Source organism: Eutrigla gurnardus, assembly GCF_963514095.1.
Source record: "Eutrigla gurnardus genome assembly, chromosome: 17".
NCBI classification, from domain to species: Eukaryota; Metazoa; Chordata; class Actinopteri; order Perciformes; family Triglidae; genus Eutrigla; species Eutrigla gurnardus.
Genome location: NC_139928.1, coordinates 19,785,399 through 19,801,521, shown reverse-complemented (window position 1 = coordinate 19,801,521; position 16,123 = coordinate 19,785,399). Strand labels below are relative to the sequence as shown.

Below are 16,123 nucleotides of genomic sequence, written 5' to 3'. Positions count from 1 at the left end.
GAACAAATCAATTCTGCATATTGAATAATGCATGGATTTAAATGCACCATCAACGTAGATATCGTAGTTCAGGTCTCCAGGAGAAGATGCTGACGTTAGACTAGACCGACTGCATGTGAAGATGCACACAAGTGGAAAACACTTAAACGGGATTAAATTATTTCACCTCCTTGTCAAAAAAATGAAATAGATAATAACATGATGGGTTTGACAGTTGGAATCAGGCATTATTCTCTCAGACCCCAACAACAGTAAAGCGTTTCTCCTGCATTGAGGCTGATATCAGACTCTCTCACAGCGATGACTGCATCTCCTCCCGCCCATTCACAGACGCTATGATTAACAGAACAAGCGTGTCAGGAGGCGTCTCTCAGAGAGAAGTGCGGGCCTCAGCACTTGTTTTCCGATAACCATGAGCAAAAACAACCTCCTCGCCGCATTCCTTCTGGAGGAACCTTGGAGCTGAAACGAGCTCTGCAGATTGAACGTCACATTTGAAGGCGTCACCTGAAGAAACCTCACGCTAATGATGAAGACCGACAGCTCACTTTAGAGACGATGCTCATCTTTGTTGGGTTTGTTTCCCCCCCAGTTGTCACAAACCCTGTCAGAGCAAAAATAAAAATTAGGAGACACTTCTGGGACGTTTGGAACAGATCCTGAGGACATAATTGGATCTGTGGTGTCTTTTGGAGGACGGATTCATGGACACCACGGAGCGAGGAGCGGCGATAAAAGAGACGACAGAGATGGAAACAGATAAATGACTTGATTTAAAGCGTCTTTACTTTAATCTCCCATCCATCCATCGGAAGGAGCGCTGATTATTGGAGCCCAGTTGTTTGCCAAAATGAAATGATTCCTTTCAGCTCTTGAAAAATAACGACAGAGAGGAGGGCGTTCTCAGAGCATCGACATCCTGAATCAATGGGTAATATCAATAATGCAAAGATGCTGAGTCCTTCCATTTGCTGGTACTGTACCAATCCAAACCTACTTAGTTATATGATGTATATGACCCTTCCTAAGTCCCGCCTTTTCAACACGTGCTAGCCAATCAGGGTCTGGGGGAAACCGATATTCTCAACGTTCTTGCAGTTTAGTGACAGTGTGGGCTCCGACCGCTTATTGGAGCAGCAGCTGGAGGCGGGGCTTAGAGAAGGGGCTTCACCAGTAATAGTTTGTATACAATAGGAAGGTCAAATGTTTACAACCTCTAAATGTATGCAGCTATTCTCTGATTGGGTCACATCTTTTATTGTTGTTGTTGATCAAATCCCCAAAAACGATAGTTGATGGGTGTGTCTATAGCTGCGAGGCATTTGTGCGTTTAAGAAAAGAGATGTAGCTTCTAAATGAAATCCTAACTATAGATATTATACCAATAAAGACATTCATGGAAGAATAAAAGAAATCAAAGACACAAGTGAGGGACCACCGACATGCAGACCAGAGAGTTGAAACGGTGGCATGCGTTCAAACAAAGAGAAGCAGATTAGCCTAAGCTCCCGCCGTCCCGAACAAACGCTCGCATCTCATTGGTCGGCGTTCCGTGCGGTGGAAGAAGCCTGAATTCAGGTCACAGGGAACTCATTTACACCAAAGACATTTGTCACACTGCCGAGGAAACTGTCCTGTCCTTCAAGGCCAAACCGTCTGCGACACCGAAAAAGAGCACTTACAACTTGAGGGGAATCAAAGCAGTATCCATGGCAACGTCAATCAGCCTTCACATAGCGAGATTTACGACCTTTCACCTCTAAGGTTTACTAAAAGCAGTCGAAGAAAAGCACAATATTGAATGTGATCCTTTGGAAATGAGGAAAACGTTCACGTTGTAATAATTACAAAAAAAAGGAGGTAAATAGTTAAATATGTGAATCATGCGTGTGTGAAATGACTTGCATAACACAACTTGTCATTGAATTATTGATTTTGTATGTCAGTTTTGTAGGGACTTAATCATATATACACATTTCCCCAGTTGTGAGAAAAAAAGACAGGTGAAAACCTAAATTTGCAGCAAGCATAATGTTTGATGCAGATCAGGTTTATTCAAATAAGCTCTGATAACAAGTCTGGGTGGACTTATGACAAATTAACGGTCAAAAGATCCAATTAAATCTAAAGCAATAGTCATTATAACGGCACTGAGACGTCACCACCTTCCACAAAGAGGGATCTCAGTCACTCTATCATCCTTTCACCCCCCACTGTGTATATAAAGTTACATGATCTGCATGTGTACAAATACTAATATATTTCTTACTGCAAGGCTTATGCAACATTTTATACTCTCAAACCGCTGCGTCGATCCTTTAACCACACGCCATATCACAGTGAAATCCTCTCAGCAACACTTGCTTCGGCAGTGTCTGCAGTCGCCTCAGGGGGGCGCTGTTTAACACAGTAACTGTTGTACTGACAGCAGTTATGATTGGTGGGTGTAGTTTGGTAGAAAGAATATAATTCTGACATGAAACTGAATATTTAAGCCTTCTAGTTTCACTATGATGCAGAGAACAGATGTTTCTATGACACACATCTGCAACCAAAACTATCAGAAATATCTCTGATTTTGGGGTGAACTGCCCCTTTAACTTTAAGCCTTTGTTGGAGGGCACTTTTGGGGGTTGAAGGGCAACACGCCTTCTTTGGATTTCAGCATGTGCCCTAATGGAGTAATGATACTGTTGTTCAGACAATCGCAGCTGATAAAGGCTTGATGAAAGGATTTCACTTTCTGTTTCACTCACATCAGAGACGCGTTTCACGAGGCAGAGCAGAAGTGCTGCACGACGAGATTAAACCAGAGTCTTCTGTTAATCTACTGTTCTCTGTAATCCCAAAGATTCACCAAGACTTCTGCTGTGTTTCAGTTTGTGGTTCCTCTGACCGGAGCAGAAATTAGCTTGAGCAAGAAATATCAGAAGACCCGTCAACTGTAGTTTCACATGAACTCATCTCTGATTCATGAGCGATCATTGAAGAAGAGGACTGGTCTTCATCACTCTATGATAGTCTCTCAGCAGAAACGGTGCTAGCTAGAACCATAAGGGGTTCTTCAGCTCATAGTCATTATTCTAACACACTTATTGGTTCCTGGTTTTGAGAATTACTCCACTTTTTAACCATTTCGGAGACAAAGGGTTCCACCCAGACCTTCAGTGAAAGGTTCCACCCAGAACCCCTTTTGGGAGGTTCTACAGAGAATCCTTCTATGGTGTAATGGTTCCACCCAGAACCCTCGCCGGAGGTTCGATCCAGAACCCATACAGTGGGTTCTAATGAGAAACCTTCGACATGTCAAGAGTTTAATCTTCTGACAAACCCTGTAGTATTTCAAGTGTTTCATCTAGAACGTTCTACAGAGAACCCTGTAATATGTCAAGAGTTTAATCTAGAACCCACCCAGGGGGTTCTTCTGAGAACCCTGTAGCATTTCAAGTGTTTGATCTAGAACGTTCTACAGATCACCCTGTTATATTTCAAGGGCTTTATTGAGAACCCTGCCAAGGGGTTCTTCTGGGAACCCTGTAGCATTTCAAGTGTTTCACCTTAGAGAACCCTGTAATATTTCAAGGGTTCTATTGAGAACCCAGCCAGGGGGGGTTCAGGCCCATTTACCATTCATGGAAACGCTTAGTCTTTCAAATAAAACCAAAGGGTTCTCCAGAAGGAAATGGTTCTGGGTAGAACCTCAGTGGATACAGTGGAGAGTCCAGCAGCACTCCTGCTCTGATTCAGAAATCCATCCTACTCTTGTCTGCTTGAAAAGGAACTTTTGTAGTCACACGTCTGCCTGAGAATGTTTTTTTTATATACAAGGGAAATAATAATATTCCTGAGAACACCTTTTCATATTATGAGTGTGTTTACTTTGGGACAAACGTACCTCCAAACCAAGCTTGATGTCATTGTTTCTGTAGCATCACTTCTCTGCTGTACTTCCTGTTCCTCATACTCTGATATCGTAGCCCTCCCTGCTGTCCCAGCATCGTATCGCTCTGACTTAGTGGAACTGCAGCATGCTGACCTGTAGATTGCTTGTGGGACAGCAGCCGCCATGCTGATCGCTAATATGATAGTAATAATATGAATTGCACTTTTCTGTACAGATGGCCTCACGAGTCCATCCTGAGCTGGTCGCTGATGCTCTGGTTTCCCATGATCCTCTCCTGGCTCTTAATAATCACCTCTCATCGAGGGTGATGCTTAAAAAGGAGAATACTTTTAAAGTCTTTACATCTCACACAATAAGAAAGCTCCTTCTCCTCCAGTGGAAGCTATTTGTGCCATTTGTTATTTTGCAATTGAAGAAATATGCGATAAAATATCTTGGAGCCTCCTTTAAAACTTTATTGTGTGTTTTATTGCTGCCTCACGATGTCTGGGTTTAACTCTCCTGGTGTTTTATGTTACGCACTCATTCCTGTCCAACACAGGGGGGAAATAAAAGGAGAAAAACATAATTGCTGACATTTTTGGCTCACTTAGTCATATCATTCACGCTTTTATAAGAAACCATTCCAGTCGTTTTTATTTCAAATGCTCATTCAAAGAGGCATTCAAAGTTTACCACCCCTCCTCAAAAACACGCACTCTATAGGTGTGGGTTAGTTTTGGGGGAAACGCCAGACTCAGGATGGCTCTTGAGGCCAAATTAAATCCTTTATAAGTTGTTTTAGCTCACGACTCAGGCAGCAGAAGTATCGTCACTGTCAGTATTACTGCTTCTGAAAAAACCATGCATGTGGGATCATATTCATCCCAACATGAGTGTATATTTGACTGGTATTCTGTATGTTTGGATAAAAGGGAACTTCTTGACTGATCCGGATGGTGAACGTTTCTATTGTGTATGAACAAAGAAAAGTGTGTTTTTGATTCCATAATTACTGTCGTTCACATCTTATTTGAGTCGGGTAATGATTGACTCTAACGATACTTCACTGCCATGGACAACCCCCCCCCCCCCCTCCCCCCTCCCTTGTTTGCTTGAAGAATAAATCAATAACTATTTATATACTGCACTATAAGACCTTATGTCATCCTGCAAAGACTTTTATAAAGCTTCTCTTTTTTCTGTAATGAATGAATAATTCCAATTAAATGAATTTTCAACAGAGAGTCGTTTATACGTTTTATTTTTCTGTGTGTCTCTGCTTTTCGTGCACTTTCCATTTTTCATTAAAGAAAACAACATTAGCAAGCGTTTTAATAGTCAATCTTCGACTATTGTGCAGTTGAATTATGGACCAATAACTATAAACAGACAGAGGTTGTGATAAGCAGAGATTGTACGGTATAAAGTCTCCTCTGCTTGTGGGCTGCAGCTTGCTTACATAACATTTTATAGTGTTTTCAATTCAGAAGATGACTTAAAAAGCTGAGCTTGAATGATGAGGCTAACTTTGTTTAAAGCTTCACACCAGAATCCACATGGATCCAGATCCAGGGAGGTTTCTGATCTTGTGTTCGCTCCTCCACAGTCCAAATACGGTCACTTCCTTCGTTGGTTGCAAAAACCTGGAGGCTTCAGAACCGAAGTCCACAAACCAACAGGTGATGATGACTACACCCACTTCTTAGATACAGTTTAAGTTTAAATCTCAGCTACACAAACCGAGACATACTGGTATGAACTGATAGTAAAATGTTCTTCAGTGTTTTATTATTGTTTCTGTATTTAAATTACTGCTGCATTAATGTGTATAAAGCGTAGCCAGTCCGGAGGGCGGGTGGAGGAAAACTACCGTAAATAACTGATAATTCAGCAGATTAAAGGGCAACATTCCCAGAGAATGTGCCATTGTTTAATATACCGTGTGCCAGGTTGCCTCCCCCTGGTTTAAGTTCTCATTCTAATGTATTACTGATATTACCTCAGTAAACGAGTACTTCTTCCAGTTCTGTGTAGTGTAACAGAAGTATAAAGTTGCATAACATGGATTCAAGTAAAGTACAAGTACACACGGCCTCCCTGACACTCGTATGTCCCACCTTCACCCTCCCACAGGCCCCGGCCTGCTCCCGCTGAACGCGCCCTGGCCGCCAGCCAATCGGGGCGGAGCAGGAAGTGACGTGCGCTCCAGAGCAAGGAAGGCCCAGTACTGGCGCGCCAAATTTCAAAGGACTTCCTCCTGGGAGGAGAAGAAGGTGAAAAGCTGTAACCGACGCCTGGCGAACGACGGCGATTAAAAAAAACTAAAAACAAAACCTCCGAGCAAACCGAACGTTTGCTTTTTTTTATCTAAAGTCCCGGATCTGAGTCCGCCGGCGGAGAAGTTGACGGTGTTTTGTCGGCGGAGGGATATCAGCGAGGATGTCATTGTTGTAAGTGGCAGCTTTGACTTTCAGTCTGTCCTACATGGAACTAACGTCAGCTAGCTTGATCCTGTTTCTCACTGACAAGCTAAAAACCGGGACCACACTGCTTTAAAAACGATAATAATCACACTGCAGCGTCAAACAACGCCGCGGCGGAGCAAACAGGCGGATTACGCGTCTTTAAAACGCGGTTATTGTTGATGAAGCGAGGTTTTAACGTGACGTCGGGTACTTCTGGTTATTGTCCCTCGCTTTGTGCGCGGTGGTCCCATGATTTGTGATGCATGCCCGGCATGCGGTGCAGCCTGCACCCCGCTGACGTCACGGACGTGACAGTTTCTCGTGTAAAAACTAGTACCTGTATGTTTCTGCTGCTGCTGTGTGTGTGATTTAGCTTTGACTCACCTGGAGCCCTGCAATGAAACGTGCTTTTAGTGTCTCTGACGTGTGTTTTATGAAGTCTAAGCTGTGTGTTTTTTTTTATATTCCAGACACCATAAGTAGAGCAATTAAGCATTTTTATTTCAAGGATTTGTCTTTTTGTTTTTCTTTCAGAGCAGATGGCTCAGCTGTTACACCCTGTCAGGCTCCCCACCTGTGAGACGGCTGATGTCAAGGAGTCTGGGATTTTAATCTCTCACACACACACAGAGGCTCAGATGACAGTTTCTGCAAACCCCGACTCCTTAAACTCCACAAATCGAGCTGAAAGTCCCAGCCTTTTGACAGTTTTACTGTTTACCGCACCTTTTCTTTTTAGCGAGCCCAGTACCAGGCGGGCTGTCCACATTCCTGCTGCTCTTTATTCTCAAGTCCATCGTCTTCCAGCCTCCTCTCCACCGGGGATTTAAGTCTGTTTGAGCATCACAACGGAGAGCAGAAGCTCATTTCCACACCAGCTTATACACTTCTCCATATCCTCATCATTTATTCATGTATTCGCAACGGGGCACAACAAGTCATCAGCTTTCCATACTAATGCAAACACCTGTTTCTCAAAGCTGCTCCACCTGCCTGTAACCTTCACACTCGCTGCTTTTCACAGTATTTTCCCCTCGTAGCTCAATGTTAGGCGTCAGCACTCTTTGGTCAAATGCATCCAATTTAACTTCTGACCACTAGCACAGAGTTGTACCCCCCAAGTAATGGATGGCAGCCTCCTGTAAGTCAGGGCCTGGCACAGTGAAGGTGTGTCCCGTGGGCAGGGGCAGACAGTCCAACCCTCCGGTCATGCCGTCCGGGGTGCAGCCGTGCTTCCAGCTGCTTCGGATCGGCTCGTCGGCCGGCGACTCGGCCCGGGACCTGTACACGTTCAGGCCGGCGCTGAGCCACTCCGTGTTCCGCCTGGGCCGGGCGGCGGAGCTGTGCGACGTCACGCTGGACTCGGCGTCGGTGTCGCGCATCCACGCCGAGCTGCACACGGAGAAGGAGGCGGGCGACGGCGACGCGGCGCCGCAGGAGGAGGGCTGGAGGGTCCACGTCAAGGACCGCAGCAGTCATGGTGAGAGGTGTAACACACACACACACACACACACACACACACACACCTAGTCATTGTGGAAGAGTGAAATGGTTACACACCCTCTTACAAGAAATATCAATGCTTCAACAGGAAACCCACATTCTCTCAGAAACAGGTACTAAATATTGTCCTAAATGCGACACACACTCGTTCTGATGTTCGGAGACACAAAGCTTTCTGCTGGATTACCAGCGCCTGCAGTCTGACAGCAGCTGATCCCCATAAACCAACACACACACCCGGTTATTAAGATGTAGATATACAGACAGGTGTAGCCACAAACGCATCCGTAGGAGCTAAACCCACCCATGAAACCTCAGCCCATCAGGATTTCATCTACAGGCCCTTCACACTGCACCTACACCCAGGAAATCACCCTAGTGTCATCTGTTACAGTAAAAGTCATCTGTTACAGTTGGATAGTGATGAAGTGTATGACAGATGTTTGGACACAAAGAGACGCTTCAGCACTTCTGTGCTCAGATTCTGCCAAAGAATATTCCCTCATTTGGTGTTCTGCTGACGGTGTTGGTGAGTCAGGTGACCGTGAAGGTCCTCCGTGACACATCTGGATACATAACCTCATTTATTCAGCTTTTTTTCCTTTCACTTTATAACCAAGATGATCAAAATCCTCACAATTTTTTATTCAAATGTCCAAAAAACGATACAAATCTTTGGCAATCTCTTAACATGTTATCTGCCTATCAGCTGTGAGGGTGAGAGACTGGAGAAGAACGTTCAGGAACCGGTCAGGGCGGTTTTAACGGCAGCTGCATCACATCATATGATGTTTTGATATGTGGGGTTTCATGAGGTTGCTCTGCAGTCTTACCTGCATTCCAGTGACTGAGCTGCTGTTTTCTTTGTTCTGTGTGATTGTAAATGAAATCTATCTCTATTTTTAACTGCTGGTCATAAAAAAAACAAAGTCCAGAAGTGGAATAAAACCCAAACAAATATCTGCGTCCTGATTTGAACTAAATACTAAGACGTGATGCACAGTTTATTTTTATTCTGCTGTGGCCAAACTTATTTACTTGCATATATAATTCATTCTAATATGTAGAAATGAATGTTGGATCGTTTAGTCTCAAGTGGTCGTACACAGTTACGATGTGATTGGTGTCGGATCAGGGGGTTGGAAGAGGAGCAAATTAACAACGGGAGCAAAATTAAAGCTAATATATATTCTAGTTAAAGCAAATTAAATTCTTAGGAGCGGGAACATCGGATGTGATCCGTGTGTCGGATGTCGGACTTTACACCTAACCTCCTAGATGGTCTCTAGTGGATCCTGAAGAGGAGGTGGTGCAGCGTGAGGAGAGTAAAAGTTGGCTCCTCGCTGATGGACTGTGTCTGACGGGATCTAAACTGCACTCTTACCGCCTAATTTTTCCAAGTAATTTCACAGTCCGTTTCACACATTTTTCATTCCTGCTATTAAAATTACATCTTGGTGCTCGCTGCTCCTTTCTCATTCTGTGCCGTCGTGGCCCTTTTGATTGCCTCGCAGCCTTCCAGCTCTTCCATTCTTGGTCCATTTCACAGATTTTAACATCCCTCCCCTCGCTCACCTCTGGAAGCTGTAAACACATCGACGGTCAACAAACGACTTAATGTTGAGGCTCTGCTCGCTTCATTCATTCGTTTCCCGTATTAAACGTTCGTGATGGCCCCCGGGTGATCACGTGACCTCCCGTCGCTTGCGTCGTCAGCGTGGCGGATCGAGAGGCGCTAAGGAGCAAATTCGGTGCCTGCAGTGGGTTTTATGGAAATGTCTTGTGCGTTGCTAGGCACCTGGGTCAACGAGGTCCGCCTCCAGCCCGGCGTCCAGTGGGAGCTGTCAGACGGCGACACGCTGACGTTCGGCGGCCAGTCGTCTCCAGGGAGCCCCGAGTTCTACTTCCTGTTCCAGAAGGTCAAAGTCCGCCCGCTGGACTTTGATGCCATCACGATTCCAAAGGTAATTCTTTTTGTATTTTTTACAGACGAGGTCCAGCAGAGATGGATGACTGTGTGAGTTCACCGCTGCAGATTGATCATCATCCTTCATATTCTGAAGGCTGCGTTCACAACACACTTTCCTCTTTTATTGATCACATCAGATTCTTTTGTTTTGTTCACATTAATATTGTCTAATATCAGATTCCTGTTGTGACCTGAACCGACACCTAAAGGCTGCTGCTTTGTGTTCTGATCGATAGTGAGATAGCTGTGTATACCCATGGTCTCTAACTGAGCATTATCTCCCATCATGCATTGCTCTAAGGGAAATCGAGATCGATGAGAGCCGAGATTGACACAAATCTATGAGTATTATATTTTTACTGTGAGCATGTTCTAATGATATATTTGTACCTCGGCTCCCAGGCGGGCACCTTCTCCTCAGACTTGCAGAACCGGATCAGAACCAACCTGGACCGCAAGGTGGCCGCCAAGCTGGACCTGTCCAAGCTGTCCATCAACCGGGCCACGGTCATCCTCAACTCCATCGGCAGCCTGAGTAAGATGAAGGGCAGCGCCTGGACCTTCAAGAGGAGCCACAGCCACGAGGGGGCCGTCTCGGACCCCGGCTCCTCCTCCTCGCCTCCTCTGGCCGCGGGCTTGTCCTCTTTGCTCCCGCCCTCCACGCCCCCGTCGTTCTCCTCCGCGGCGTCGGTGCCCTCGACCAAGGCCCTCCAGCCGACCTCCAGGAGCAGGAGGAAGTCGGCTCACACGGTGCTCCTGGAGGACGACAGCTCGGACGAGCCCCGGAGCCGAGGAGGTGAGGAAGGACCATAAGATTATACTGGATTATACTATATATTATATGGATTATACTATATATTATACTGGATTATACTATATATTATATGGATTATACTATATATTATATGGATTATACTATATATTATACTGGATTATACTATATATTATATGGATTATACTATATATTATACTGGATTATACTATATATTATATGGATTATACTATATATTATACTGGATTATACTATATATTATATGGATTATTCTATATATTATATGGATTATTCTATATATTATACTGGATTATACTATATATTATACTGGATTATACTATATATTATACTGGATTATACTATATATTATATGGATTATACTATATATTATACTGGATTATACTATATATTATATGGATTATACTTTATATTATACTGGATTATACTATATATTATATGGATTATAATTTATATTATATGGATTATACTATATATTATACTGGATTATACTATATATTATGGATTATACTATATATTATACTGGATTATACTATATATTATATGGATTATACTATATATTATACTGGATTATACTATATATTATATGGATTATAATTTGTATTATATGGATTATTCTATATATTATACTGGATTATACTATATATTATACTGGATTATACTATATATTATATGGATTATACTATATATTATACTGGATTATACTATATATTATATGGATTATACTATATATTATACTGGATTATACTATATATTATATGGATTATACTATATATTATACTGGATTATACTATATATTATATGGATTATAATTTATATTATATGGATTATACTATATATTATACTGGATTATACTATATATTATATGGATTATACTATATATTATACTGGATTATACTATATATTATATGGATTATACTATATATTATACTGGATTATACTGGCCACAATAATTAAGATTCATGATGTTATCCTGCTCATCATCAAATATGCTTACAACTCTGAAAATGGCATTTAAACACATTGGGATCAAAGAAATCCCAGTTGAGCCCCAAGTGAGTTAATGAAGGTGCATATAGGATATTAGCTTTTATTCAAAATTCATGCAAGTAAACATGAGAATAAATTGATAAGCATCCAAGTCAAAGATGTGTAAATGAATTTCAGTGAATTTGAATATGGCTCCTCTAATATTCCCATGGTGATTGTGATGTCCAGCCCTGGCAGGAGTCGTGGAGGACGGACAGAGATCGAGGGGGAAGAAGAGGCGGCGGCTCTACAAGTCTGAGTCGGAGAGTTTCAGCTCGCCGCCTCCTCTGCCGCTGCAGCCCAAGAGCCAAGAGGACGCCCGGCGGCCACCGCCGCTGGAGGCCAAGCCCTTCCCCGTCGGCATCAGGACCATCGGCAGCTTCCACGGCGCCATGACCAACAGCAGACTCAACCACCACCTCCTCCAGGCGTCGTTCGCCGGCAGCCCCGCCGCTCACAAGCAGGAAGTGCAGATGATGCGCCGGGTCCAGACGGTGGTGCACAGCAACATCGCCGCTTTCCGCCAGCAGAAACCTGCACACAGACCTCCGACAGCGCAGCGGGGCCGGCGGAGGGCTCACAGCTCCCCGGTTTTCTCCCCTCTAGTGGTCGGAGGGGAGAACTACAGCCTGGCCTCGCCTTCAGTGAGGATCTGCACGGGGGAGGAGAGAGGCAGGGTGCAGTTCAACAGATTCCACCACCCGACCAGGTGAGCTCATTGTGGAGGTTCGCAGACCATGTATTGGGTCTCTTTTGTCCTGTCGCCACTAGGGGCCGCCAAAGTCATTGTCCAGTTGTGTCAAATCTTTCTGTAAGGCGAGACTCTACAAACAAACATCGTTTTTCAACGGATGGGCAATTTTGAGCTATTTTCTTTCAGACAAAAACATTCAAAAAAATAATGATTTTATTACTTTGTTGTTTTGTATGAACAAAAATCAAATAACATGTAAAAATGTAAAAACATTTGCATATTTATACATTTCAGACAACTTACAGAAATTACCTTTAATGTAAGTAATAAAATGGGGAAGTTTCTCAGTTAAATTTAATTTGTTCCCTCTTCACCTTCAGTGTCTCTTAATCTATTTGCTTAACTGGAACTAATGGCTGATATATTTATAATCCAGATAAACACAAAGGAGCAAAAAGGGTTGAAAGATTAAAGATTCAGTGTTTGATAGTGAATTTGTGGCAGATGTGATGCATGCTGGGAAATGTCACCATGGCCTTAATCACCGTCTGGTTCCTTCCTGTCTCTTTTCTCCGGCAGTAAGCGGCGAGGCCGCCCCAGGAAACACCCGCTCCCTCCCCGCCCTTCGCTGCCGTCGCCGTCCTCCTCGTCTTCCTCTTCCACCTCCTCTGCCTCCTCCTCCTCCGGCTCCTCCTCTTCCTCCTCCTCCTCCGATGACGACGACGACGACGAGGAGGAGGCGCCGGGCGGGGCGGTGGAGCCGTGCGCGGCGCCGCGGTGTCTGCTGCCCCAGCAGGACACGGTGCAGTGGATCCAGTGCGACGTGTGCGACGCCTGGTACCACATAGACTGTCTGCACATCGACCGCAAGAAGCACCTGAAGGACCCCAACGCCGACTTCCACTGCGGCTGTCGCTGATATGAGAGAGAAGTTTGAGACGATGAAATCCTCCAGTTTTCAAGCTTTCAACTTCGATTCAAACCACAACTCCCCCTTAAATGTGTATTTCCTCCAGCTGTACTCGTGGAAATCACCAGACCTTCCACCGAAGACGTCTTCTTCTTCTAGTGGCCGCTATCTCACCTCAGCAGGATATGACTCACCGGTCGTGCTTCGTGACAAACCTCTCGCTCCGTTTTCAGGCCTCGGACTCGGGAGAAGGAGGCAAAACTGTAATGAAATGTCTCCGGTTGGATTTAATTTTGGCTTCGACAGCCTGCAGAGGTGCGACAAGGGCGGGAAAACATGATGAAATGTTTCTGAGTACACTCCCAGCGCGGCTGTCGCTGACCAGGGGGCAGGCGGCGCTCAGGAAGATTAATGAAACGTTTCAGGTCAGGCTGCCGCTGTAGTTTAATGTAGGCTATACATTAAACTGTCTCCCACGTCTCGGTGCAGACACCTTCACTGTTTCAGCCGTCAGGCCAGTTTTTCAGGGCAGAATAGGTGCTTCGGTGAACATTTCCAGGGTCTGGGTGGCCTAAAGGAATCCGTTTCTCCCTCCTCGGTGCTAATAAAACCGTCCCGGGCGGCAGCAGCTGTCCAGGAGCGGGCGAGTGATGTTTCAGGACAATTAAACGGCGTGAAATGTGTCTGCAGACTTCCAGTCTAGCTGCTGATGAGAGGTGCTCGAGGGACGATGATCAAATGTTTCAAGGCACTTGTGCAGAAGCAGCTGCCGGGTTTTTTGGGAGGTGTGTGTGTGTGTGTGTGTGTGTGTGCGTGTGTGTGTGTTGTTGTAAGACGTCTGAGTGCAGGCTGACTGTGTGGCTGCTTTGGGAGGGACTCATTACCGGTGAAATGTTATGAAATATCATCCGCTGACGTCACGAGATGAGCGGATCCAGAAGGTAGTCTTCAGACGTCACAGATGATCATCAGCTCTTCTGCTGGACTCACCAGTATCTACACTCATCTTTACTAAGCTGCTGCTTGAGATTGAATACAATCAAAGTGTAGATTCTTCCTCTTAAGCACCTTTTTGTTCTATTATTTAAATCAAATTTTGACTCAAAAGGACAAAATCGGTCTCTTTAAAACAGTATTTTTGAGCCACTCGTGTAACCTGTATCATAGTTCTGATACCCAGAGGATGGTAGTAAAACAACTAATCACAAATGTAGGAAACTTTGTTCTTGAGCAATAAAATAAGAAAAAAAAAATCAAATGTATTTTTTTACTTGTGATAGCAGAATTCAGACTGATTGCTAACTTTGGCTCGGTGCTACTTTCCATAAACTAAATAAACATAGTTTTTTTCCTTCACTTGAAGTAATCTCATTGACATAAATTAATAAAGTGAGGTTTCACGGCCTCACTGATAAAATAATAATCTACTATAAGACATGTTTACGTGTTGCCGTGGTTACTCAGATATATAAAAGGAAAGGAAGTTGGGTTTTGAATCGATCTTCGCTTGTATTTTTGTGTTGCGTGTTCTTTTTGTCTGTAAGGTTGTGAAATCTGAAGATATTTAAACGCCTGTTCATTTAAAATGACTTTTTAACTGGCAGTGATGACTAACTGTTAGAATAAAAGAGGGCATTAACCTGCGAGATATCGGAACCAACATATGACAGCTGCCACTTTTTAAAGGGTAACTTAGGAACTATACTTCCCATATTTGTTGTGTCTACGGGATAAACGGAGACGACTGTTTTCGCAATCGGTCACAAAACCTGTTTAGCTGCTGACGTCTGAAACGTTCTCCCTCAATACCGCAGCAATTAAAGGACAAAAACAACCTGTTTTCATAATTAGTCACTTATTCTGTAGGAAAATAGGGTCCAGGTTGAACATTAAGCAACAACATGCAGGTTGCAGCTTCTCACACTGGAGAATTGTCTGTCTTTATATATCTGAGTAAATGTAATATCTTAACAAAAGCGATGGCTTTGAAGAAGTCGGCTCAGGCTGTGAGTAATCGTAATGAGCGTTTTTCCCAGCTTTCTGACATTTAATAGACCATTGAATGGCTGTAAAGTGGCTACTATCTTCTGTTTGCGTGCAGATCGTCTCATCTCCATATTTTTAATTTGCGTCGCCTCAAAGACAAACAGCCTACCTGTAACATCTTTCAAGGCTCTGACAGACGAAATCAAGTTTGTAGTGGATGTTTTTTCATCATCACGCCGTCTGAAGTACAGCACGCTCGACTGTTGACGTTTTTACACCGAGTTAATCATTGTGTTTACTGTTAAAACGCCTAAATGCACGACTCGTTGAGTCGAACGCAGCCGAGGAGGCGAGCTGAGAAGTAGTTAATCAAAGGGATTGTTGGGTTTCATCAGCCAGTCTCTCTGAGTTCACAGGACTTCTTCTTCTCACACCGCCTTCACTTTAATCAACATTGAAATGCAGGAACACTTTTAGTTTTTGTACAGAATTCAACCAATTGTCATAATTCTCTGCGATGCCGTCAGCATCACGTCGTCAGGGAAGAAATAAAGAGTGATCGCAAAATGCATCTTTGTCCGTCGTGGTTTGTCTTCTGCTCTTCCTTCTCATCCAAAGAGGCTCTGATCTAAAACCCATTCAATGTATTCATCATAGATTCTTCTTACAGTTGTGATTGATGAAACATTGATATCGGAAATTTAAATTCCGTTTCCGTCTCCGTCTTTTGTGTCTCCTTTTCAAAGAGGAAAAACTAAACAAAATCCTGGAGGGAGATGGTGATATATCTGCTTATTGTTTTCTGTTACAACGATCACAGCAGAGTGTCAACAAGCAAAGAAAACATCCTCACAATTAAAGCTCATTATTTAAACATAATGGATCCGTCTT

At 43.8% G+C, this 16,123-nt stretch overlaps 1 protein-coding gene across 2 annotated transcripts; it reads left to right on the top strand.

Annotated features, from left to right (window-relative positions):
• The first annotated feature begins 6,155 nt into the window (after positions 1-6,155).
• Positions 6,156-15,768, top strand: tcf19l (transcription factor 19 (SC1), like). Of its 2 annotated transcripts, none has more exons than XM_084031645.1 (6): positions 6,156-6,336; positions 6,891-7,831; positions 9,649-9,818; positions 10,226-10,619; positions 11,832-12,351; positions 12,916-15,768. In XM_084031645.1, exons 2-6 carry the CDS (start codon positions 7,480-7,482, stop codon positions 13,253-13,255), a joined length of 1,776 nt encoding a protein of 591 aa, XP_083887771.1. In that variant the 5' UTR covers positions 6,156-6,336; positions 6,891-7,479; the 3' UTR covers positions 13,256-15,768. The 2 variants fall into 2 exon arrangements, with proteins under 2 accessions (XP_083887771.1, XP_083887770.1); XM_084031644.1 differs by having other exon boundaries at positions 6,886-7,831.
• Positions 15,769-16,123: the final 355 nt, after the last annotated feature.

Bases quoted from the DNA above. Each gene is read 5' to 3' on its own strand.
- tcf19l (XM_084031645.1), top strand. From the start codon at position 7,480: ATGGCAGCCTCCTGTAAGTCAGGGCCTGGCACAGTGAAGGTGTGTCCC. The intron at 9,819-10,225 runs GTAATTCTTTTT...CTCGGCTCCCAG, and splicing joins ATGCCATCACGATTCCAAAG to GCGGGCACCTTCTCCTCAGA. The intron at 12,352-12,915 runs GTGAGCTCATTG...TTTCTCCGGCAG, and splicing joins AGATTCCACCACCCGACCAG to TAAGCGGCGAGGCCGCCCCA.